A 25,105-nucleotide genomic window follows, 5' to 3' on the forward strand; every position below is an offset into this window, starting at 1 on the left:
TCTGAAGATTTCAGCTTCCCCTTAAGATTTCAACAGACCTCTGTTGAAAGCTCAGGCGTAGCTGAAACATTCAAAGGTGATAAAAAGTAATGGAATGGATTGAACATATATATTCGAGTGTTGGGTTCTTTCTCTACTGACTCTATATTACCCTTCCACGTGCACCAAAATTCAATACAGTAAAAGATTTCAATAAATAAGGAGTTCATTGATTTTTCTGATAAGTCCTTGATGTTTGGTCACAGGGGCAAATATTTGGGACAGACACTGGGTAGCTGAATGGCACAAGGTGCGATATAAAGTACAACCTCTCATTCATGGACAACCCCTTTAATCACTAATGTCTTTTCTAGCTTTCGTTAGCTCTGTCTACCATTTAATCTCTCACAATTTCCACCTCTCCTTTCACTCTCACAAGAGATATGTATGATTGAATCCATTCCTGTAGGACTGTGATCTCCAATCATTATGTAAACATGTGGACACCCCTGGTCAAAATTACAGTTATTGTGAACAGTTACGCAAGTTGAAGATGGAATGATCTCTAAGGCATAAAGTTAGAGATAGCGCACATTTCCTGTATATTTTAGCTAAAATATATACAGTATATATATATATATATATATATATATATATATATATATATATATATATATATATATATACACATAGATATATAGTTTATTTTTTTTATTTTTTTCTTCTCTTACATTTTAAAAAGTACGAAAAGGAAAATGGCTCAATGCAAAATTTTAGGCATTCTTGGAGAGTTGTGTGCTCAGATAACTTTGTTCAATGTTTAAGACCTTAATTATCCTGTTAGGGTTATGGCTTGTTCGCTATCACAATTAGGAAAGGCCAGTTGATACAAATTGTTCAGCTTTGTAAAAATCCAGCCTCTAACCTTGTGCCAAAAAACAGCAGCCATTGGCAATTCTAAGCAGCTGCCTAGCACTCTGAAAGTGAAAATGGTGGAGGCCCACAAAGCAGAAGTCTATAAGAAGATAGCAAAATGTTTTCAAGTTGCCCTTTCTTCAGTTTGAAATGTAATTAGGAAATGGCAGATAACAGAAACAGTATAGGTCAAAATAAGGTCTGGAAGAAAAAGCAAAATTTCTGTGACTGCTGCTTGTGGGATTGCTAGAGAGGCAAATCAGAACCCTTGCTTGACAGCAAAAGATCTTCAAGAAGATTTAGCAGATGCTGTAGTTGTGGTACTTTGTTCTACCATTCAGACACACCTGCCCAAAATGGCCTTCATGTAAGAGTCATCATAATAATACCTCTCCTGCGTCATCACCATAAAATTCAGCTTCAGAAGTTTGCAGAAGACAATCAAAACAAGCTAATGCATTTTGGAAACAATTCATGTGGACTGATAAGGTTAAAATAGAACTCTGGCCACAATGATCAAAGGTATGTGTGGATAAAAAAAGGGCACAGAATTTCAGGAAAAGACCATCTCACCAACCATTAAGCATGGGGTGGATCAATCATGCTTTGGGGCTCTGTTGCAGTCAGTGACCCGGAGGAACATTTCATAGGTAGAGGTAAGAATGGATTCAATTCAATTTCAGTAAATTCTTGATGCAAAAAAGCTGAAGTTGAGAAGAGGATGGCTCCTATAAATGGATAATGATCTTAAACCCATGTCAAAATCCACAATAAACGTCCTCAAAAGGTGCAAGCTGAAGGTTTAACAATGGTCCTCACAGTCCCCTCATCTGAACATCATTGAAAATCTGTAGCAAGAAGTCAAAAGAGCAGTGCATGCAAGACAAGCCAGGAATCTCACAGAACTGAAAGACGAGCCAAGAATCTCACAGAACTGGAAGACGAGCCAAGAATCTCACAGAACTCGAAGACGAGCCAAGGATCTCACAGAAAGGGAAGACAAACCATGAGTCTCACAGAACTCGAAGACGTCTACAAGGAAAAGTAGTGCATGCAAGATAAACTGGGGCTCTCACAGAACTGGAAGATGAGCCGGGGCTCTCACAGAACTGGAAGACATCTCCAAGGATAAGTAGTGCATGCAAGATGAGCCAGGAATCTCACAGAACTGGAGGACTTTTACAAGAAACAATGGATGAAGAGTCCCTCAATCAAGAATTGAAAGACTCTTGGATGGTTACAAAAAGCATTTACAAGCTATGATACTTGCTAAAGGTGGTGTTACTAGGTTCTAACCATTCAGGGAGACCAAATTTTTGCATCAGTCCATTTTCCTTTTTTCAAATGTATGGTTTGAACTGTATATATTTTGTCTAAAACACAAAGGAAATGTGTCATCTTTAAATTTATGCCATTTAGAAAGCATTTAATATACAACTTACTTAACTGTTCACAATAACAGTAATTTTGATCAGGGGTGCCCAAACTTTTGCATGCCTCTGTATATTCTGTGTAAATCACTGCAGAGCTGAGATCTTACACAGTTCTCTTGTCTCAATGTTTACACAAATAATTCATAATATAACATTATAGAATTGTGAATCCTGCAACATAATGATTACCCTTTAATGAATGTATAGAAAAAATACAGTGATACAGGGGAAATGCAAAAAGTGATGTCGCAGTACAGGGATAATGCAGAAATCATGTCATTGTATGGGAATTCTCTATCTAGGAGAACAAAAGAGATGAACATGGCTACTTCATATTACAGAAATAATGCACATGGTGATGTCAGTCTTTACACATAGTGACATTACAGCACCAAACTTGTATTTTTTGACCCAATAGAGGAAATTATTCCGCAGTCTTACCCATATGTGCGGTATCATTGCTGAAAATATTATCAAGATCTAATAGTTTATTTGTAGAATGAAGGAAAATTGCCCATACACATTAAGGTTAATGACAGCCAAACCCAGGCTGTATAATTGGACCTACCGACTATCTCAAGTGTAAGTGGACCTCACGATTTCCTCACGATGACAAGTATGGACATAGTCAACTGGCCCATCCTTTAGTTCTCTGGGGAAATAAACCCCTACCAGGGATATATTTTATGTGATGTATCATGTAGGGTCTAAAGTTCCTTCTTAATGAGGAAACCCCATTCTGGCATAGAGAGACTTCTAGATCATTCAGTGTTCCCTGGGGAAATGGGAGGAAAAGAAAAGGGTCTGTAGTGCCTACTTGGTGAAAATGTTGTTTGCATACCTCTTTACTCAGGAATACTGTATGGCCTACAGTCATATGAAAAAGTTTGGGCACCCCTATTAATGTTAACCTTTTTTCTTTATAACAATTTGGGTTTTTGCAACAGCTATTTCAGTTTCATATATCTAATAACTGATGGACTCAGTAATATTTCTAGATTGAAATGAGGTTTATTGTACTAACAGAAAATGTGCAATCCGCATTTTATCACAATTTGACCGGTGCAGAAGTATGGGCACCCTTATCAATTTCTTGATTTGAACACTCCTAACTACTTTTTACTGACTTACTGAAGCACTAAATTGGTTTTGTAACCTCGTTGAGCTTGGAACTTCATAGGCAGGTGTATCCAATCATGAGAAAAGGTTTTTAAGGTGGCCACTTGCAAGTTGTTCTCCTATTTAAATTTCCTATGAAGAGTGGCATCATGGGCTCCTCAAAACAACTCTCAAATGATCTTAAAACAAAGATTATTCAACATAGTTGTTCAGGGGAAGGATACAAAAAGTTGTCTCAGAGATTGAAACTGTCAGTTTCCACTGTGAGGAACATAGTAAGGAAATGGAAGAACACAGGTACAGTTCTTGTTAAGCCTAGAAGTGGCAGGCCAAGAAATTTATCAGAAAGGCAGAGAAGAAGAATAGTGAGAACAATCAAGGACAATCCACAGACCACCTCCAAAGACCTGCAGCATCATCTTGCTGCAGATGCTGTCAATCTGCAGCGGTCAACAATACAGTGCACTTTGCACAAGGAGAAGCTGTATGGGAGAGTGATGTGAAAGAAGCCTTTTCTGCAAGCCCGCCACAACCAGAGTTGCCTGAGTTATGCAAAAGCACATTTGGACAAGCCAGTTACATTTTGGAAGAAGGTCCTGTGGACTGATGAAACAAAGATTGAGTTATTTGGTCATACAAAAAGGCGTTATGCATGGAGGCAAAAAAACACGGCATTCCAAAAAAAGCACTTGCTACCCACAGTAAAATTTGGTGTAGGTTCCATCATGCTTTGGGGCTGTGTGGTCAATGCCAGCACCGGGAATCTTGTTAAAGTTGAGGGTCGCATGGATTCAACTCAGTATCAGCAGATTCTTGACAATAATGTGCAAGAATCAGTGACGAAGTTGAAGTTACGCAGGGGATGGACATTTCAGCAAGACAATGATCCAAAACACCGCTCCAAATCTACTCTGGCATTCATGTAGAGGAACAATTACAATGTTCTGGAATGGCCATCCCAGTCCCCAGACCTGAACATCATTGAAAATCTGTGGGATGATTTGAAGCGTGCTGTCCATGCTCGGTGACCATCAAACTTAACTGAACTGGAATTGTTTTGTAAACAGGAATGGTCAAATATACCTTCATCCAGGATCCAGGAACTCATTAAAAGCTAAAGGAAGCGAATAGAGGCTGTGATTTCTGCAAAAGGAGGATCTACAAAATATTAATGTCACTTTTATGTTAAGGTGCCCATACTTTTGCACCGGTCAAATTTTGTTTAAATGCGGATTGCACATTTTCTGTTAGCACAATAAACCTCATTTCAATCCAGAAATATTACTGAGTCCATCAGTTTTAGATATATGAAACTGAAATAGCTGTTGCAATAACCCAAATTATTATAAAGAAAAAAGGTTAACATTAATAGGGGTGCCCAAACTTTTTCATATGACTGTATAATTCTTTCTACTCCAGCTTGATGGTCTAGTTAAGAAGACACTTTATCACTCCTATATCAAAGGCATCTCAACTGGCCAACCAATCTGATACATTGCACCGATGAAGTGCAGGATCACCAAAACAGCTGTCTGTAAATGGAGGTGTTTTGGTTTGGAGAAGATTCTGGTTTGGATTTATATTTGTCGCAGTGAGATTCTTGCACACATTGCTAGCTGTCATGGTGGTGTCAGGATCTGTGGAAACTACAGATTCTACCACTCTGCCTGCTAACATCTCTGCTGTCTGTGATAACCTCACAGAGATGCGGGCATCGACCCACATATTTTAAGCAGACGAGCAAGAGTTAATTTCTAGTGAGCTGCTTGTTAGTTTCTTTGATCACATGCTGTGGGGGGAGCCAGTCACATTAGTTCCCCTCCTGCATATGCTGGCTGGACTATTCCATTAATGCCAGTTATAATTTATCTATACTAGTCTGGTGAGGGGTTGTGATCCAGGCTTAGGGGTACTTTACACATTGCGACATCGCTACCGATATATCGTCAAGTTCACGTCGTTAGTGACACACATCCAGCGCCGGTAGCGACATCGCAACGTGTAAATACTAAGTGCGACGATGAACGAGCACAGAAGCATAAAAAATCGCTTATCTGTGTAACGTCATTAATTTCCATAATGTCGCTACATCAGGAGATACGATGTTGTTTGTCGCTCCTGCGGCGTCACACATCGCTGTGTGTGAAGCCGCAGGAACGACAAACATCTCCTTACCTGCGTCCACCAGCAATGCAGAAGGAAGGAGGTGGGCAGGATGTTATGTTTCGCTCATCTCCACCCCTCCGCTTCTATTGGCCGGCCGCTTAGTGACGTCGCGGTGACGCCGAACGCACCTCCCCCTTGAAGGAGGGATTGTTCGGCGGTCACCACGATGTCGCTGACAAGGTATGTGCGTGTGAAGCTGCCGTAGTGATAATGTTTGCTACGGCAGCAATCAACACATATCGCATGTGCGACGGGGGCGGGTACTATCGCGCTCGACATCGCTAGCCGATGCTAGCGATGTCGCAACGTGTAAAGTACCCCTTACTGGTGGTTGTTGTGCATTATTGCTGTGAGCAGTAAGGGGTACTTTACACATTGCGACATCTCTACCGATATATCGTCGGGGTCATGGTCGTTGTGACGCACATCCGGCGCCGGTAGCGACATCGCAATGTGTAAATCCTAGAAGTGACGATGAACGCGCGCAAAACAGTCAAAAATCGCTGATCTGTGTCACGTCGTTCATTTCCATAATGTCGCTCCAGCTGCAGATACAATGTTGTTTGTCGTTCGTGCAGCACCACACATTGCTGTGTGTGAAGCCGCAGGAAAGACAAACATCTCCTTACCTGCGTCCACCGTCAATGCGGAAGGAAGGAGGTGGGTGGGATGTTACGTCCCGCTCATCTCCGCCCCTCCGCTTCTATTGGCCGGCCGCTTAGTGACGTTGTGGTGACATCGTGGTGACGCCGAACGCACCTCCCCTTGAAGGAGAGATTGTTCGGCGGTCACCGCGACGTCGCCGACAAGGTGTGATGCTGCCGTAGCGATAATGCTCGCTACGGCAGCGATCACCAGATATCGCATGTGCGACGGGGGCAGGTACTATCGCGCTCGACATCGCTAGCCGATGCTAGCAATGTCACAACATGTAAAGTACCCCTTACAGCGTAAACCCTTGTTGTCTTTTGTTGCTGCCTTACTTCTCTTTCTTTTTTCCTTAGTCTCTTAGTTTTTATTCCTTTGAGTTTGCAGTGTTTCTGAGGTTTGGTTTTCCCCTGTCTGTTTTAATCTGGGTTTCCATTACAATCCTCTACCTTCCTTTCCTGAGGGGTAACAGATTAGATATAGCCAGGAGAATAGTAAGGCACGGGACTCATCTCCACTTTCATTGGTGATCAAGAGGACAGGGATAGCCTAGGGTCCCCTAGTGTGAGGGACAGAATAGGAGCCCCCTGTCCCCTGCTATCCTAAAGTCATATTGTGACAATATTATGTCATGTGATAAGTTGCTACAAGCAATACATGGCAATGAGGACTCTGCTCTCTTCCTCTGAAAAAAAAAGGCTATTTGCTTACATTACTGTATACAAGCTTTGCTTGAGGACCCAGTGACAATTACATTGCAATATTTGGTACTAGAACATTTTGACACTACCACCAGCATGGGACTTTGTTGGTTTGCCATTAATAATCAAAATGCTGCTATAACGTCATTTCCTGCTATGGGAGTTACAGAATTAGAGTAGTACTGCCCATTTGACCATTTTTGGTCAACACATACAAACAGGTATGTTCAACAAAGCTATGAATAGGTATTATGGAATCACTTCATTAAACACACCAGCATTTTACAGAAAAAAACCCTCTTTTATGCATGTCGCTTTATTTAGGTCACCATTAATCTCATTGGCCGGTAACTTAAAGGGCATTTATCCCTAGGACAAAAATGGTCAGTTTTACCCCTCCCCTAAATATTCTATTTTATTTTTTTTATTAAAAAAAAAAAATATTCCAGAGATATGGACCTTTTTTTATTTTGTTCTAATGTTCCTGGTCTTCCCTCAGGGGGGTGTTTCACTGGGAAATTATGCACAGCAGTCTAAAGACACGCCCCCGAGGATCCAATTTGTCAATTTGTAAAGGTTATAAAAATTTGCACTACATAAAACGGTCTGCATTTCTGGAACCATATAACAGATTTAGAAGAAACAAAAAACAGAAGACTAAGGGGAGCAGCAGGAATCAAATTTGAGCAAAAACGGGTCTCTTTTTCCCAAGTGACAGGCGCTCTTTAACCACTAGATAGATGAATACAATAAATTCACAATATAATGTTTTATGTTGATTTTGTTCTTACACTCCTGTATGTTTCAGATGAAAAAATGTGCAAAAGTGATAAGGAGCTGAAGCAAACTGACCTGGATGACACCGAGGATGAGCCTAACAGCCTACAGAGTGAAATCAAGACAATGGATTGCCCTCACGATCTGGACAGATCCAGCTTGTATTCTTCAGGGACCGGTGAAAGCATTTTGTCACAAAATTGCAATCCATGTAATAAAGATAATACGGAAGACTTTTTAGGACTAATGGTGGGGAAAAAAAGCTTCCAAGGATACAGTGAACACATAGTAAGTTGTGAGAATGCTGAAAAACCTAGAATATGGTCATTGGCGCACACAGCAGGTGCCACGATTACTGTGGACACTGAAAGTGGTAATAGTAGGTCAATGAGCCCTGACTGTCTCTTTGTGAGAAGAAAACACTCTACCCATGGCTTGTGCAATGAGGCGAGGTCCTTGCATAGTATAAAGACTCAAACTCACACCGAATGTTCTTTTGAAGAAATGTCCCAGTCAGCTAAAGTTTATAGGACTTCAACATTCAACTTACAATCATTTCAACTCAGCTGTCCATACCCTGTATTGGGAGAATCATGTGAATATTCCTCTGGAGTGGAAGGTATCTACTCTTCCTTATTACTCTAAAAGCTATTGAGATCCATCGTGGGGCCATAAAACACGCACCCTTAATTCACAAGTATCGTGATTTTTTATTATTATTAATATTATTATTATTATTATTATTATTATCCAACCAACATAAGTAGAATTATAATCTTATTGAAAGCGTTCCCAAAATGTGTGCTTCAAAAAATGCATAGATTATCTAGGGAAAAAGCAAATGTGGGGCAATTATTCATATAACTTGTTGTTGGGCTGTTATCCCTCCCGACAATACACTGTATGAAGCGATTCAAAATTTTAAGGTGCCTATTGTCGGTCTAAGTGTCAAGCTGCCACCAGGGGGAGCCGGAGCTCTACAGTAGAAGACACTACACAGAGCAATGAGAACCAGGAAGTAAATACACAGTGTTCTCGTACACTGCCTTACAGCACAGCTGGGGAGCAGAGCTGCGGGGCGTGCGAGGAATAGTCAGGCAGGCTGGGTCAAACACAGTACAGGCAGAAGGAGGACTGGAGGAACAAGCAGAAGCAGAGTCAAAGTCAGGCCGAGGTCAGTTCCAAAGGAAGCAACCGATTGAGAGGTAGGAGCGTGGACAGAGGACTGGAGGGACGACCAGGGAACAAAACACAGACAAGGGCACGGGGGCACAGGAATAGACGGATCAGGATACACTCACAGGACCAGCAATCACAGGCAAAGCAGCGCTAAGCTTATAGCCGGCGCTGGTCCACTGGAAATGTCAGCTTTTAAGGCATCCAGGCTCCGAAAGGGAGGCCCGGGAGAAGGCTCTGCCTTCTAGCCATGTGGATGGTGAGGTGAACCATGACACTAAGGCTATGTGCCCATGGGGAAAGTGCCCATGGGGAAACTTTGTCTGTTTTAAAGCTGCTGTTGTATTGCGGAATGTCCTGCAGATATGCTGCGGTCATTCTGCATTGATGATACAGTACCATGGCTTCGGCACTGCATCCTCAATGCAGAACAAGTGCTCGAGTGATTGGGGAGTTCATACTTACCTCCATCACGCAGCACTTCACTTTTCGGCCGTGTCCGTCTGCACTCTGCAGGAGAAGGTGGGCGGGCCTGAATTAGCTCCGGCTGTCACATGACCAGAGCTCGTGCAGGCACACCCACCTCAAGCTGCCCGCTCCTGGCTCCACCGCGCTCCTCTGCACCAGAGGAAGTGACTCCGGTGTCTTCAATCAAGGCAGGTAAGTATGGGATTGTGCGTAAAAATCCACAGGAATAATTGACATGCTGCAGATTTTTCCGCAGGGAAATCCACACTATTTCCGTTGCAGAAAAAAATGCAGAATGGCACAGCAAATCCAAAATGTCATAGAAATGGCTGGGGACTCGCTGTACTGCAGATTTTTGAGAAATCCGAGGAATTTCCGCGAAAAATTGTGGCAAATTCCGTGAATTTTCCACAGCGTAGGCACATAGCCTTACTCTACTGAGAAGCCCAACATTTGAGGGTTCACTATCGGGAGAGTGTGAAGACTAATCTAGCAATGGCTTAGCTAGTGAACAATATTACCAGCTGTTTGACATCATCTGTGTGAATCCCACTGCAATCAGCATATTTGGCCAAATGTAATCCTATGTGAATGGTGACTTTAAGATTCCCTATAAAAATTGGGTGTGCCGTATAGATGAAGTCATTGTAAGGATTTGGCTCACCTGGCTGCTTAACGAGGTAGACACAGGAATGGTTTTCATCTAAATCTTCCACTGGTTTTTTAAACGGGTTGTCCACAATGTGGACAACCCTACTCATTCCCCTTGTTGGCCCCTGTAAAAATAAATAAGCCTATACTCACCTCCAGTGCGGTTGCGGTTCCAGATATGTCTGACGTTGTGTTCCCAGGGCCCATATGACATTGTTAAGACACACGAACCCCGCAACCAAACAGTGCCTGGTGTCTGTCTTCCCACCTTTGGACATTTAAACATGGGAATGAGTAGGGGTTGTTCAAGTAGAGGATAACCTTTTTAAGTCTTCATAAACTAGGACAAAAATAAAAAAAACTAATAAATTCTGCCCGGCATAAAGAAAACAGCCACCTCATAACAGTCTATCCAATACTGGGTCCGCCCCCTCAGGAAAAAGGTTCAGTTCTTCTAGTATGAATAGAGCTATAGGAAGTTTGCTCACCTCCCTACACAGACACTGTGTGAACCCAGAGACCTTCATTTCACCTCTTGGACCACACCCTAGGGTGGAGATATGTGAACAGCCATCCTACCCATCTCTTCAACTGCTCACAAACCTAACCCTTCAAATGGCCAATGAGCCCCCTCAACATCTATTATGTTGGAGCATTTTTCCTGGTTCACATCACTGAGGCTGGAAATCTCAGTGAAACATATCTCCCCTCCATTATTTCACCGGTGATCGTCTTACATCAGGGAGAAATAAATTGGATAGTTAGAATTTCAACACTCAATCTTTTTTGTACTCAAGAGTGGTAAGTCGCTGCTGAAAATGTATAGCAGCAATGTTCTCCTCCCTTCTTGTTGAAACTGCAAAAGCATTCAACCAAACAGAGCACTTATTGTATGGTGGATTTTGGGGGGATATAACTGTACCCTAAATTAATACTTGTCTGACAGCTACTTCTTGTTTATGGCCATGGCAGAGTATCCCATCTGTTACCCCAACATAGCATCTTGTTGATGAGTCTCTAGAAAAATGTACTAGTGCTGGCTCCTTAAACAAAACAAAATCTTAGCTTAATGTCAGATAACTCATGTACATTGTAAATTTTACTTGCTTTTACCCATGTGGTCCCTACAACTTCTTCATTGGGTTTGCACACATGTAGTGACCACTGAGAATATAGGGAACCAATCATCAAGATTTTCGTATATAACCTAAAGCCAGTGCTATACTGGCACTATCAGGCTGCTTATCTACACACCATTAGTGGTCAGCTCGGATGTTTAGGCTTTCACATCCAAGAAAGTGAAGTTTAAAAAATCGTCAGCTTCTTGAGTGACAGTTGCACCAGAGCATATAATCTCTGGGTGGGTATTCATACAGATCCCTGCCCCCCTGCCTGTTGTTCCTCCCTCTCTGTTCTCTATGCTAATGTTACTATTCATCTTTTTCGTCACTAAGATGGTGTCGGAATTGGCGCCCGTGCATAGCGCTTATCTCCGGTGCCATCTTTGTGAAGATCCTATTATTCTAGTCTTACAGCTGAGAGGGCGGCGCATGCGCCCTCGCTTCTTCAGCTCTTGTTGTGACCGCGGGAGCGTGTGCAGTCACCACAGGAGTGGAGAACAGCTGATCGTAGTGATTAGCTGCAGAAGAACCAGGTGGCCCAGTGTCATTTTCTGCAGCTAATCGCTACAATCAGCTATTCTCCACTCCTGTTGTGACCGCGACACAGATTTTTAGGGTAATTGAGTGGGGTTTATTTTTTTTCACAATTGACCAAGTAATGTTTTCACTTTATTGTTTCTTTGCTGCATAGATTTTTTTACACATTCCTAACACTCACCATAAACCCACAAAGCATGTCAAGTTCCCATATACAGTATGATGCAGGCTCAAGAACTGAGCTTGTATGAGACGTGGCAGATACTGGCTGTGTTATCCAGCCAGCATCTGCCTCTAACAGTGGAATGCTGCTTTTAATTTATCTGACAGTGGCATTTAAGACTAATGGACAGGAAGTGTACCATTCCATGCTTCCATTGGCACATCGCCATGCGATTGTGGGGTGCCAATAATTTAGCATGGTAGCTGAGGGACTGCTGAAAGCCCCATGTCTGCCATAATGGTATTCTTATGAAAACTATCCTGTGGCTGGGGTTCATAGGATAATGTGATATTTTTCTGCAGTATTTAGAACAAATGATCAGATAATTACATGTTCAAGTTCCCTGTAGTGACTAGAAAAAGTAAAAATATTAAAAGATACAGATATCCCCTTTTACTTTTTTGTAGGCTTTTCTCTGGAGCCGGAAAAAAAATCTGTTGCATTTTTAAAATGCAGAATGAAAGCTTTTCTATAGTATTAAAAATGCATTAAAACCCGGATTCACATCTGCACCAAACATGTATCAAATATCAGGACTCAGCAAACATTAATTCAAAAAACTTCCTATAGGACAATATAATCCAGAAAAAAAAAATGACTTAAAATACCAATTAACTTTTGTTAGAATTTTTTTTATTTTAAAAAAGTTTATTGACAATATTAATTATATAAAACAATATATAGAATTTTGAAGCCTCCAATGCAAAAAAACAAGATACAAATGAGGCTGCTGGAAAGGTATGCAAATGAATAACCCTAAGACACTCATGAATACGTGTCTTAGGGTTACTCATTTGTATACCTTTCCAGCAGCCTCATTTGTGTGTGTTTTTTGCATTGGAGGCTCTGAAATTCTATATATTGTTTTTATGTAATTAATATTGTCAATAAAGCTTTTTTAAAAAAAAAATATTCTAATAAACGTGAATTGGTATTCTAAGTCATTTTTTTCTTATGGATTATATTATCCTGTAGGAAGTTTTTTTTTACTTATAATGATTTTTGGAATAATTATAATACAATGAGATTTGTGATTAAGATTGTTATTGTGTTGTGTGGTGCGAACACCTGAAGAAAAAATGCAACGTGTGAACACGGACTCACTGGTACATTTCTTAATAGGTTTAATAGAGAAATAATCAATCAATCTTTTATATTTGCCATCAGATCCCTAAATCCCTAATAGCCGTGGTGGATTAAGCTTCTGTTTCTAACAACGTGATCGAAATGGCTACAAGGGGGTGTCGTAACAACCCAACTTTTGCTACATTTTGGTTGTTTTGTAGTGAAGAAACAACGAAGAAACATTACGGACTTCATTAGAATAGTGTATTATGTGTACTTTGGTGCAAAAGTAGGTGACCAGGACAAATCGTGGGCTCCCCATGTAGTGTGTTCTGTTTGTGTGGAAGAACTACAACAGTGGTTCAAAGGGAAGAAGGAGAGCTTTTGTTTAGGCGTGCCTATGAAATGGAGGGATTCAACCTTAAAAAGAAGAAGAACCTCCCATCAGCTATTGACCCTGTGCTAACGGTGCAGGAATACCTGTCCCTTCACTTCTGGAGAAACTTGAAAATCCACCTGATTGAGAAGAGTCAGAACATGAAGAGCAGTATTCTGACAAAGACTTTTACACAAGTCCCTGTAAGCCAAAGCTTTTTTTCACAGTTCAAAGTAAATTATTTAGTCAGGGACTTGGATCTTCCTAAACATTCTGCAGAACTTTTTGGCAGCAGACTAACCCCTGTGCGCATGCTGTGGCTTTACCGTGGATTTTGCTGCGGATTTGCTGCGGAATTGCTGCAGAAAATGTGTCTAACATTGCTGCAGTCATTCCCCAGCAAATCCTATGGGTTTGAAAAAATTCTGTGGGCACACTGCATTTTTTTATATCCGCGGATTTTCCGCTGCGGAATTAATGAGCATGTCACTTCTTTTCCGCCGGTACCTGCAGTTTTTGCCATGGATAATGGTAAAATCTGCGGGGACCAATTTGCGGAAAATCCACGGTAAATCCGCGGAAAACCACAGCAAATCGCGGCAAAAACGTGGGTGTGGTTTTTTCTTTCAGAGGGTCAGTTTTTTTCTCAAGAAAAAGGCACTTTCTAGTGCGCACATAGCCTTAAGGAAAAGATCCTGCTAACTCCTGGTACCTGTTTTTCATTGTATGGAAGCAGAGAAAAGGAACTCCTTCCATACTTTCCATACTTCAAGACAGTGCTCTAGTAAACTGATTGATGTTCCTGGGCTGATTGAAATATTTAACACTGTCTACAATGTGAGTGAGTGGAGACTATTATAAGGTAGCATCTATCTTTTTCACCAACATAGCCCTCACACTATTCCAATACATGATTGTTGGCATCGGCTGTTCAGGGTCCTCATCTTCAGAATTGCCATTTGACATTATTATTATTATTATTATTTTTTTTTTTTACATCAAGCACTCCACAGAGCCTCCATTACTCAGCTGCACAAAGCCAACACGACCCCGGTAACTTAAGTACCCAATGAGAAACCCAATCATGAACAAAAAGACGATCACCAGGATTCTAAAGCATAAATGTTTACATCCATTTTTTCCAGATTGGTGCTTTACAAGATGGTCTCCCATAGGCTGATCACCACATTCTTCCTCTTCGGCCAACTTCATCTCAACTTGACTGCTGTCGCCATCTGTTTGTGGGGTCAAGCTAAAGCGTATATACAGTTCGGTCCAGAAATATTTGGACAGTGACACAATTTTCGCGAGTTGGGCTCTGCATGCCACCACATTGGATTTGAAATGAAACCTCTACAACAGAATTCAAGTGCAGATTGTAACGTTTAATTTGAAGGTTTGAACAAAAATATCTGATAGAAATTGTAGGAATTGTACACATTTCTTTACAAACACTCCACATTTTAGGAGGTCAAAAGTAATTGGATAAATAGACCAAACCCAAACAAAATATTTTTATTTTCAATATTTTGTTGCGAATCCTTTGGAGGCAATTACTGCCTTAAGTCTGGAACCCATGGACATCACCAAACGCTGGGTTTCCTCCTTCTTAATGCTTTGCCAGGCCTTTACAGCCGCAGCCTTCAGGTCTTGCTTGTTTGTGGGTCTTTCCGTCTTAAGTCTGGATTTGAGCAAGTGAAATGCATGCTCAATTGGGTTAGGATCTGGTGATTGACTTGGCCATTGCAGAATGTTCCACTTTTTTGCACTCATGAACTCCTGGGTAGCTGTGGCTGTATGCTTGGGGTCATTGTCCATCTGTACTATGAAGCGCCGTCCGATCAACTTTGCGGCATTTGGCTGAATCTGGGCTGAAAGTATATCCCGGTACACTTCAGAATTCATCCGGCTACTCTTGTCTGCTGTTATGTCATCAATAAACACAAGTGACCTAGTGCCATTGAAAGCCATGCATGCCCATGCCATCACGTTGCCTCCACCATGTTTTACAGAGGATGTGGTGTGCCTTGGATCATGTGCCGTTCCCTTTCTTCTCCAAACTTTTTTCTTCCCATCATTCTGGTACAGGTTGATCTTTGTCTCATCTGTCCATGGAATACTTTTCCAGAACTGAGCTGGCTTCATGAGGTGTTTTTCAGCAAATTTAACTCTGGTCTGTCTATTTTTGGAATTGATGAATGGTTTGCATCTAGATGTGAACCCTTTGTATTTACTTTCATGGAGTCTTCTCTTTACTGTTGACTTAGAGACAGATACACCTACTTCACTGAGAGTGTTCTGGACTTCAGTTGATGTTGTGAACGGGTTCTTCTTCACCAAAGAAAGTATGCGGCGATCATCCATCACTGTTGTCATCCGTGGACGCCCAGGTCTTTTTGAGTTCCCAAGCTCACCAGTCAATTCCTTTTTTCTCAGAATGTACCCGACTGTTGATTTTGCTACTCCAAGCATGTCTGCTATCTCTCTGATGGATTTTTACTTTTTTTTCAGCCTCAGGACGTTCTGCTTCACCTCAATTGAGAGTTCCTTAGACCGCATGTTGTCTGGTCACAGCAACAGCTTCCAAATGCAAAACCACACACCTGTAATCAACCCCAGACCTTTTAACTACTTCATTGATTACAGGTTAACGAGGGAGACGCCTTTAGAGTTAATTGCAGTCCTTAGAGTCCCTTGTCCAATTACTTTTGGTCCCTTTAAAAAGAGGAGGCTATGCATTACAGAGCTATGATTCCTAAACCCTTTCTCCGATTTGGATGTGAAAACTCTCATATTGCAGCTGGGAGTGTGCACTTTCAGCCCATATTATATATATAATTGTATTTCTGAACATGTTTTTGTAAACAGCTAAAATAACAAAACTTGTGTCACTGTCCAAATATTTCTGGACCTAACTGTAAGTAAGCGGCACCCTGCCAAGTATATTAGTAATTGTGGTCCGCGCTCAATCCATTTTCATCAAAACTTGATCAAACCCCTTCCACCCCGCCTCCAAGACTCCGCCCTCCGAACTCCTTCCATACTTTCCATACTTCAAGACAGTGCTCTAGTAAACTGATTGATGTTCCTGGGCTGATGGAAATATTTAACACTGTCTACAATGTGAGTGAGTGGAGACTATTGATTCATCCAGAAAAAGTCTGAAAGCTGCTACTACACAATGGCTTCAGCACCTTTAGGGCATTTTGTGCACTTGAAGAAAAGGTCTGAGAATTTAAACTTTATTCTCAAGAAACTTAACTATGAGCATCAAGGATGGTCAAAATGTGGTGATCTGAAAGCTCTCTCTCTACTCCTTGGGTATCAAGGAGGATAAACAAAGTATCCATGCTTTTTTGTGAATATAGGACTCATCACTGGAGTAAAAAAAATTGGTCAACGAGAACATCATTACAATCTGGACTCTAGAACATAGTTGCAAAAAGTTTAGTTGATCCCATTTACGTTCTCCTGCCACCAATCCACGTTAAACTTGGACTGATGAGCAGTTTGTGAAAACTCTACTGAAAGAAGGAGAGCTATTTATGTACCTTTGTACCAAGTTTCAGGGACTGTCCAAAGCAAAACTGAAAGAAGGCATTTTTTGTGGGTCCGGATATTTGGAAGTTCATGAAGTTCGAATCATAAATAAAAACTGTTGAGAAAGGGACTTAGGATTCTTTTAATGAACTCGTGAAGAAATTTCTCGGTAACAAAAATATACAAAAAAAAAAAATTAAATCAGTTGTGAACCATATAAGGCCATAAAAGTTTAGGGGGACCAGAATCTGGGGCTTTAAAATGGTAGTAGAAGGGATAGGGGGACTGGAGCAAGCGCATTATGCTTACTGAGTTTCTCTGTGGGTCTAACACTGCTTAACCCCTTAACGACCGCGGGCCGTAAAATTACGTCCTAAATGACATAATCTTACTGCCCGCGGTCCTCCGGCGGCAGCATGCCGCGATCGGCACACATCTCAGCTGATTTTCACAGCTGAGATGTGTGCCTGCTAGGCACGAGCAGAATCGTTATCTGCTCGTGCCGATTAACCCCTTATATGGCGCTGTCAATACATGACAGCGCCATTATAAGCGCAATCGCGGTAAAGTTTTTACTTACCGCCGAAACCGGAAGTCACGTGACGCGATCACGTGACTCCCGATAGTTGTCATGGTAGTACAGGGTTATGTGATGACTCCTGTACTACACATGAATTGGTTTCACTTTCGCTGTGCCCGGGGCACAGCAAAAGAGAAAGACAGCGTATCTGCTGTTTACAGCCTTCCAGCTGTGATCAGCAGATACTGCAGAGCGATCGGAATGCTGATCGCAATAGCCCCCTAGGGGGACTAGTAAAATAAAAAAAAAAAGTAAAAAAATAAGTTTTAAAAAATTAAAAAAAAACAAAAAAACCTAAAAGTTCAAATCACCCCCCATTCGCCCCATTGAAAATTAAAGGGTTAAAAAAATAAAAAATATACACACATTTGGTATCGCCGCGTTCAAAAACGCCCGATCTATCAAAATATAAAATCAATTAATCTGATCAGTAAACGGCGTAGCGGCAAAAAAATTCCAAACGCCAAAACGACGTTTTTTTGTCGCCACAACTTTTGCGCAAAATGCAATAAGAGGCGATCAAAACGTAGCATCTGCGCAAAAATGGTACCGTTAAAAACGTCAGCTCGAGACGCAAAAAATAAGCCGTCATTGAGCCTAAGATCCCGAAAAATGAGAACGCTACGGGTCACGGAATATGGCGTAAAACGTGCGCCACTTTTTTCGGACAAACTTCCGATTTTTTTTAACCCCTTATATAAAAGTAAACCTATACATGTTTGGTGTCTACGAACTCGCACTGACCTGAGGCATCACACCCACACATCAGTTTTACCATATAGTGAACACAGTGAATAAAATATCTCAAAAACCATAGTGCTATCGCACTTTTTTTGCAATTTTTCAGCATTTGGAATTTTTTTGCCATTTTCTAGTACACAATATGGTAAAACTGATGGTTTCATTTAAAAGTACAGCTCGTTCCGCAAAAAATGAGCCCTCACATGACCATATTGACTGAAAAATAAAAAAGTTACGTCTCTCAGAAAAAGAATGGCGAAAAAAAAAAACGGAAAGCGAAAAATCGGCCGGTCGTGAAAGGGTTAAGGGGTCACCCATTATCCTTCACAAATATTCACTGCTTCCCTCACCAACGGCAGTCGACGTGTCTCTGATTGGTTGCAGTCAGACGCACCTACAGCCTACAGTGGGGAAAAAAGTATTTAGTCAGCCACCAATTGCGCAAGTTCTCCCACCTAAAAAGATGAGAGAGGCCTGTAATTGACATCATAGGTGACCACAACTATGAGAGACAAAATGAGAAAACAAATCCAGAAAATCACCGCGACTGATTTGGCAAGATTTTTTTTGGAAATTATGGTGAAAAATAAATATTTGGTCAATAGCAAAAGTTCATCTCAATATTTTGTTATATATCCTTTCTAGGCAATGACAGAGGGCAAACGTTTTCTGTAAGTCTTCATAAGGTTGGCACACACTGTTGGTGGTATTTCAAAAAAAATTGGCATAGTGCCACTCATATTATGATACCTAGCACAGATAAAGCATACGGTTACAGGCTGTAGCCCCCAGCCGTGTGCTTATCTTTGCTGCGTATCAAAATAAGAAGAATCACATACAGCTTTTTAAAAAAATATATAAGTAAATAATTAAAAACCTGAAAGTGGTGCTTTCCCCCCAATTTTGATACCCAGCCATGATAAAGCCAAAAGCTGGAGACTGGTATTCTCAGGCTGGAGAGATCTATGCTTATTGGGCCCCCCAGCCTAAAAATAGGAGCCTGCAGCCACCCAAAATTGTCGCATCCATTAGATGCAACAATCCCAGACCTTTACCCAACTCATCCTGATTGCCCTGGTGTGGTGGCAATTGGAGTAATAAGTGGTTGATAACAGCTCACAGCTTCTACTAAGCCCTAGATTAGTAATGGGAGGTGTCTATGAGATACCTCCCTTACTAATCTGTAAGGGAAAATAAATAAATATAAACACTTGAAAAAATATTTATTTGAAATAAAATACAAAAAACCTCTTTCACCCCTTTATTAACCCCCAAAACACTCAGGTCTGACATAATCCACACAAGGTCCCACAATTATTCCAGCCCTGCTACATCTGAAGTGACAGCACGTGGCCATAGAACATGACCACCCACTGTGAGCTTCAGGTAGAGAATGAGCTGCCCGATGAGCGGTGATGTCACTCAGGTAATTTGCGATTACAGCTGGAGGTTCCCACAGTCCTCCACTTGTGATCTCAGGTAACCTCACCTGAGGTCACTCAGTTCAATGAGGTCACCTGAGGTCAGGTTACCTGTGATCACAGGTGGAAGCCCGTGGGAACCTCTGACTGTGACCGAAAATAACTTCAGTGATATCCCCACTCATTGCTGATCTAAGTCATTCTCTGCCTGAGTAGATCAAGAACCAAATAAAAGTGGAACTTTTACTGTGCTGCAGTAGAAATTACATTAATCTAAAGGGCTGATTTTTAGGTGGTTGTATTCAACACGTTTCGAAGTGTGTCCTCACTTCTTTATCAGGAAATACTTTGATTCCTGATGAAGAAGTGTGGACACACTTCAAAATGCAATGAATAAAACAACCTAAAAATCAGCACCTTTAGATTAATGTCATTTCTACAGCAGTGCAGTAAAAGTTTCACTTTTATTTGGTTCCTGATCTACGTCGGCTTTTGAGCACATGGACTCTGCAGCAGCTGAATACATGCCCTAATACTGTATACACATAATATTGGGCATCAATGGATGTCCAAATCAAAGGAGTGACGCCATTATTCAATAAAAAACAATCTTTATTTAAGCATATATATAAAAATGTTTTAGCAAGAGGGTACCGAATAAAAAGAGAAGCACGGACAGGAACAGTAATTACATCCCTATATTAGTCACACGTCCGTCAATGGGATGTTTGCACCAAAAACAGGTAAATTTATGTGTATAAAGTAGCTCTTTGGAGTGCCATGAGTTAACTTAGTTGGACATGAGGTGGTTAATTATGCCCTAATACTGGTTGTGTGTCACACAACCTTACAAGGTGAGCACAATCCCTTATCATCTCCATATGTTGTTGAGTAAAACCCTTTTGGGCTTTCTATCCTCAGCTTTTATTCTCTACCTGAAGCTCAGAGCGGGCGGTGATGTTCGTGGGAACTCGTGTGGATTATGTCTGAACTGGGTATTTTGAGAGTTAATAAAAGGGTGAAAGAGGGCGGGGGGTTTTGTCTTTTATTTCAAATAAAGGATTTTTTCGGTGTTTGTGTTTATTTCTTTTCACTTACAGATTAGATATGGTGGGGTCTCAAAGACGCCTTCCATTACTAATCTAGGGCTTAGTGGCAGATAGATGTAACCAATCACAGACACCAGGATTTTCTCAAGGCTTTGAAGAAAAACACAATTGTGTTCGAAATGCGTCACCGGTTTCCCCTTTCCCCCATGTTTTATACTGAACTTTTTATAGATGAAAATGGAATAAAGTAAAAGTTTTTACTTACCTTTCTCCGGAGCAGGAGACACTTTTTCATTTTTTGGATTGTTATCGTCTGATCAGCACGGGATTTCTGAGCGTACTAGAGGAGGTGTCTGGGCTGGTGAGCTAACAAATATCTTTACATAATAAACCTGAGATGTCATACCTTAGAATTTAAAAGAACAACATGCACTTTAAAAAAAACTATAAACATTAACACAGAGACATCTGCTTTGTGCTTAAGTCCCTCTAAACTATAAGCCTGCAGCTGTTGTATAGTAGAACTCGCCTACTCAACAAATAAGACTGCATGTTCCAAAATAAAAAATCAGTAAAATCTACCATTTCACTTTTTCTTCATTTGTAATTAAGGGTAATTTGCTTCACCAGAAAGGTTTATGGCACAAAATAATCCTCGCACTCTCCCATATATACAAAACACACGTAATGGAAAGGTCTCATTTATTTCTAGCATGCTTTAGTTGGTGTTGTGAACTGGTAACCGTGGACGATTACAAAAAATCCCATTACTCAGGAAAAAACAAAACCACAAGAGTATTTGGAAACTAAGCTGACCTCAATCCCCTATCTATCGGACAACACTAGAAGTAGCAGTGGGATGTTCCTAACACACCTAGACACCTCGTCACTGCCGGAGAAATTTGTTACACCTCAAAGAAAGAAATGAGGAATCCTAACTTACTTCGGAGCAGTCCCTAACGGAATAGCAAGCCCCCAATATGTAACGACAGTGATGTAAGAAAACACAATACACAGATAGAAAATATAGATTAGCAAAGGTGAGGCCCGACTTACTAGATACAACAGGACAGGACAGATAACTGATTGCGGCCGGCAAATAACCCTGCAAAAAATACCAAACTCCTGATAGAAAAAAGTCCAAATACCACACAGTCTTCCCCCACTATATCAGGTACTCTTGTGCCAGACACTTTAAACAGAACTGTAGATATAATGGGAAGAAACAAAATCAAAGAACAAATAATATTCTAAAGTGCAAATAATCCAAACATGAACAAGGAGCAAGCTCCCTTTCTTGCTGGAGGAACTGCCCTGCTCACAAAAGCAGAGAGACAGATCCTTACATACAAGAAACTAAACACAGAACATAATGGAATAAGCAGAAACACCCTTAAGTGCAATTCCAGCAATAAATCACTGAAACTAGCAAACTTATCTAAAGTAGATTCAGGCATAGAATAAATGTGAAAAACTGAAGGGAAAACTCCCAGCCATCTTCAGAAGCAGCAGGAAACACCTATCAACGGCAGCCGCCAGGCAGAAACTGCTCTTCTAGGCTAATTTGCAATAGGATTTCCTGGATTCCTAATTAATTCCAACGCCCATTTGAGTCACAGATTCAGACTCAGCTTCATTACTATTCCTGGCCACCAGAGGGAGCACCACATCAGAACCCACTCGGATGACATTCACAACAAGTTGGTATGTAGTATAGGTAAAATGTGTTAGACAAAAACTAGCGACAGTTAATATATTATTTGAATTTGAAATACATTTTTGTTTGGTTCTATGAACAAAATGTGATGCCAGTACAAGATGCATCCAAATGACTAAGATTTGACCCAAGTAATACAAGTGTTTTTGGTCATTTAAATTTAAAAAAATATATACAATATTTATATGTTTATATATCATTATTGGTTGTACTTTTAATGCCTATTTTTTCCCTTTGAGGGGCAGAAACTGGGAGGACATGATTTGATACTGCACTATACAGTGAAGCCAGCCTTGTCATATGCTTGGGGTATTGACAGCTATAATGTAATCATTTGTATTGTATCATATAAAGTTCGGGATTAAAAAAAAGTCTGCTTTTTTTACCAGAAATATTGCTGCTAATCATGTTATATTTCATATTGAAGCTTAGCTTTATTCTCTAATTTTACACCATGAATTTATACATCCTATGAGTTTCATACAATGTTTGTGTGAGTATAATTTAAAAATGGGCAAAAATACCTTACACCTTGGATTTCATGTGTTAATCTGCATGTGATGGATAAAAGCTTCTTAAAGAGGACTTGTATCTAGGCTAAAAGGGACTACCTTTTGCTCTTATTTTATTCTTTCTGTTCCCAAGTAATCTTTTTTTTCTTCTAAATCCACCTTATCGTTTCAGAGTTATGGGTCTTTTAATTTAGTGCTAATTTGTAAGGTGTTTAAGAAAGAAGGTGTGGCTGACAAGATCCTCATGGGCATGTATTCTGCATAATTACTATATAAGCCATGCCCACTTGGAACTGTATGACAGATTTAATAACACAGCATATTTAGGGGAGAAGCGGTAATAAAAGAGTAGAGAACAAAGTTTCTCCAGTTTTGATTTGGTGGCAGGTCCTTTTTAAACCAGTTTTTTGGGAATTAAACATTCATGACCTATCTGGGAAGCCAGGGCCAGACAGACATTTAACCTACAGCTGGTGATATTACAATAATGTGTTTTTTTTCCGGATACAGGGACTGAAAAGTCAATGAAGACAAATAAAGAGGTTTCAGAATACAGACAAACCAGTTTTATGGATGACAATGACTTACTAAGGACAGCCTTCAGGCCAGTCATGAGGAGGTGAAGTATATTATATCTAGATTATATTTTGTAGAATAAACTCCACCTTTGACACCAATTTATTTTTCCGGGGCATCTAAAAAAAGGTTTTCTTGTAAATGATCCAAATCGGTACTATTCAAGATACATATACAGCGCCCACGTAGACCTAGGATTTTGCACTGTATACAGTATAAACATATATAGATATTAGAACTTAAATTGCTGTGTAAAATATAATTAGTTAAATATTTAGTTCAAAGATTTTCAATAAAGCAAAGAGGAAATGTGCACACTAACTGAGTGTTTGTTTGTTTTTTAGATTCATTCATCAGGCCTAAATATGCAGTAGATTAGAAGAAAAAGTCTCTTGCGTCAAAGAGAGGAAATGTTCCTACATGCCTGAAAATGTCTGAGAAATGATGAAATGATATGTGAAACTATCCATCATTCTGGTCACTATGTGTGTGTTTCTATTGACTGCAGTAACTTATGTTTACATTAGTTAAAATTAACTTTATCCCATTGTTTTCTTGTTCTAAGCCATTGATGCCCAACTGGAGGCCCAAAGAGGCATTTTGCATTTGCATTCCAGATCTGTTGGCCAATTGGTGGCCCAAACTTTCATTTTTCACTTTCACTTTAGATCTGTTGCTCATCTCATAGCCCCAAGTCAAATTTTGCACTTAAATTCCAGACCTGTTGCCTAACTGGTAGCCCAAAGTAGCATTTTGCACTTGCATTCCAGACTTGTTGCTGAGCTGGTGGCCCAAGGAGACAGTTTACACTTGCATTCCATATCTATTGCCCAACTGGTGGCCCAAAGTTGCATTTTTCATTTTAATTTTATATCTGTTGCTTAACTGGTGGCCCAAAATTACATTTTGCACCTGCATCCCAAACCTGTTGCCAACCTGGTGGCCCAAATAAGCATTTTTGCACTTGCATCCTGACCTGTTGCCCAACTGGAGGCACCAAAGTGGAATTTTACACTTGCTTTCCAGATCTGTTGCTCAAATGGTGGCCCAAAGTGGAATTTTGAACTTGCATTCTATATATGTTGGCCAACTGGTGGCCCAAAGTGGTATGTTACCTTTGCATTCCAGATCTGTTACCCAAATGGTGGCCAAAAGCAGCATTTTTCACTTGCATTCCAGAACTGTTGCCAAGCTGGTGGCCCAAAGTGGAATTTTGCACTTGCATTCCAGAACTGTTGCCACGCTGGTTGCCCAAAGTGGCATTTTGCACTTGCATTCCAGACCTATTGCCCAAATGGTGGCACAAAGTGGTATTTTACCTTTCCATTCCAGATCTGTTGCCCAAATGGTGGCCCAAAGTGGCATTTTGCACTTGCATTTTAGATCTGTTATCCAGCTGAAGGCCCAAAGTGGTATTTCACCTTTGCATTCTAGATCTGTTGCCCAACTGGTGGCTCAAACTGCATTCTGCACTTCCATTCTAATTCTATTACCTAAGAGAAGCAAATTCATATGACATAGCTGGTTTCCCCAAGATATGATCAGACATAAGTGCTGTCCAATCATAACGTACAGAAGATCTGGGGTCACTGTGGTATCTTCCCATTTCCAAAA

At 40.7% G+C, this 25,105-nt stretch overlaps 1 protein-coding gene across 1 annotated transcript in view; it reads left to right on the plus strand.

Annotated features, from left to right (window-relative positions):
- Window positions 1–24,634, plus strand: part of IRX6 (iroquois homeobox 6) — a 34,118-nt gene extending 9,484 nt beyond the window's left edge. Inside the window, exons 5-7 of the mRNA XM_075326813.1 lie at window positions 7,770–8,357; window positions 23,426–23,534; window positions 23,836–24,634. Of these exons, the coding sequence (XP_075182928.1) occupies window positions 7,770–8,357; window positions 23,426–23,534; window positions 23,836–23,854 (716 nt within the window). The 3' untranslated portion in view covers window positions 23,855–24,634. The remainder of the gene's footprint in view (window positions 1–7,769; window positions 8,358–23,425; window positions 23,535–23,835) is intronic.
- The last annotated feature ends 471 nt before the right edge of the window (window positions 24,635–25,105 follow it).

Source organism: Anomaloglossus baeobatrachus, chromosome 10 (assembly GCF_048569485.1).
Source record: "Anomaloglossus baeobatrachus isolate aAnoBae1 chromosome 10, aAnoBae1.hap1, whole genome shotgun sequence".
Taxonomy (NCBI): domain Eukaryota; kingdom Metazoa; phylum Chordata; class Amphibia; order Anura; family Aromobatidae; genus Anomaloglossus; species Anomaloglossus baeobatrachus.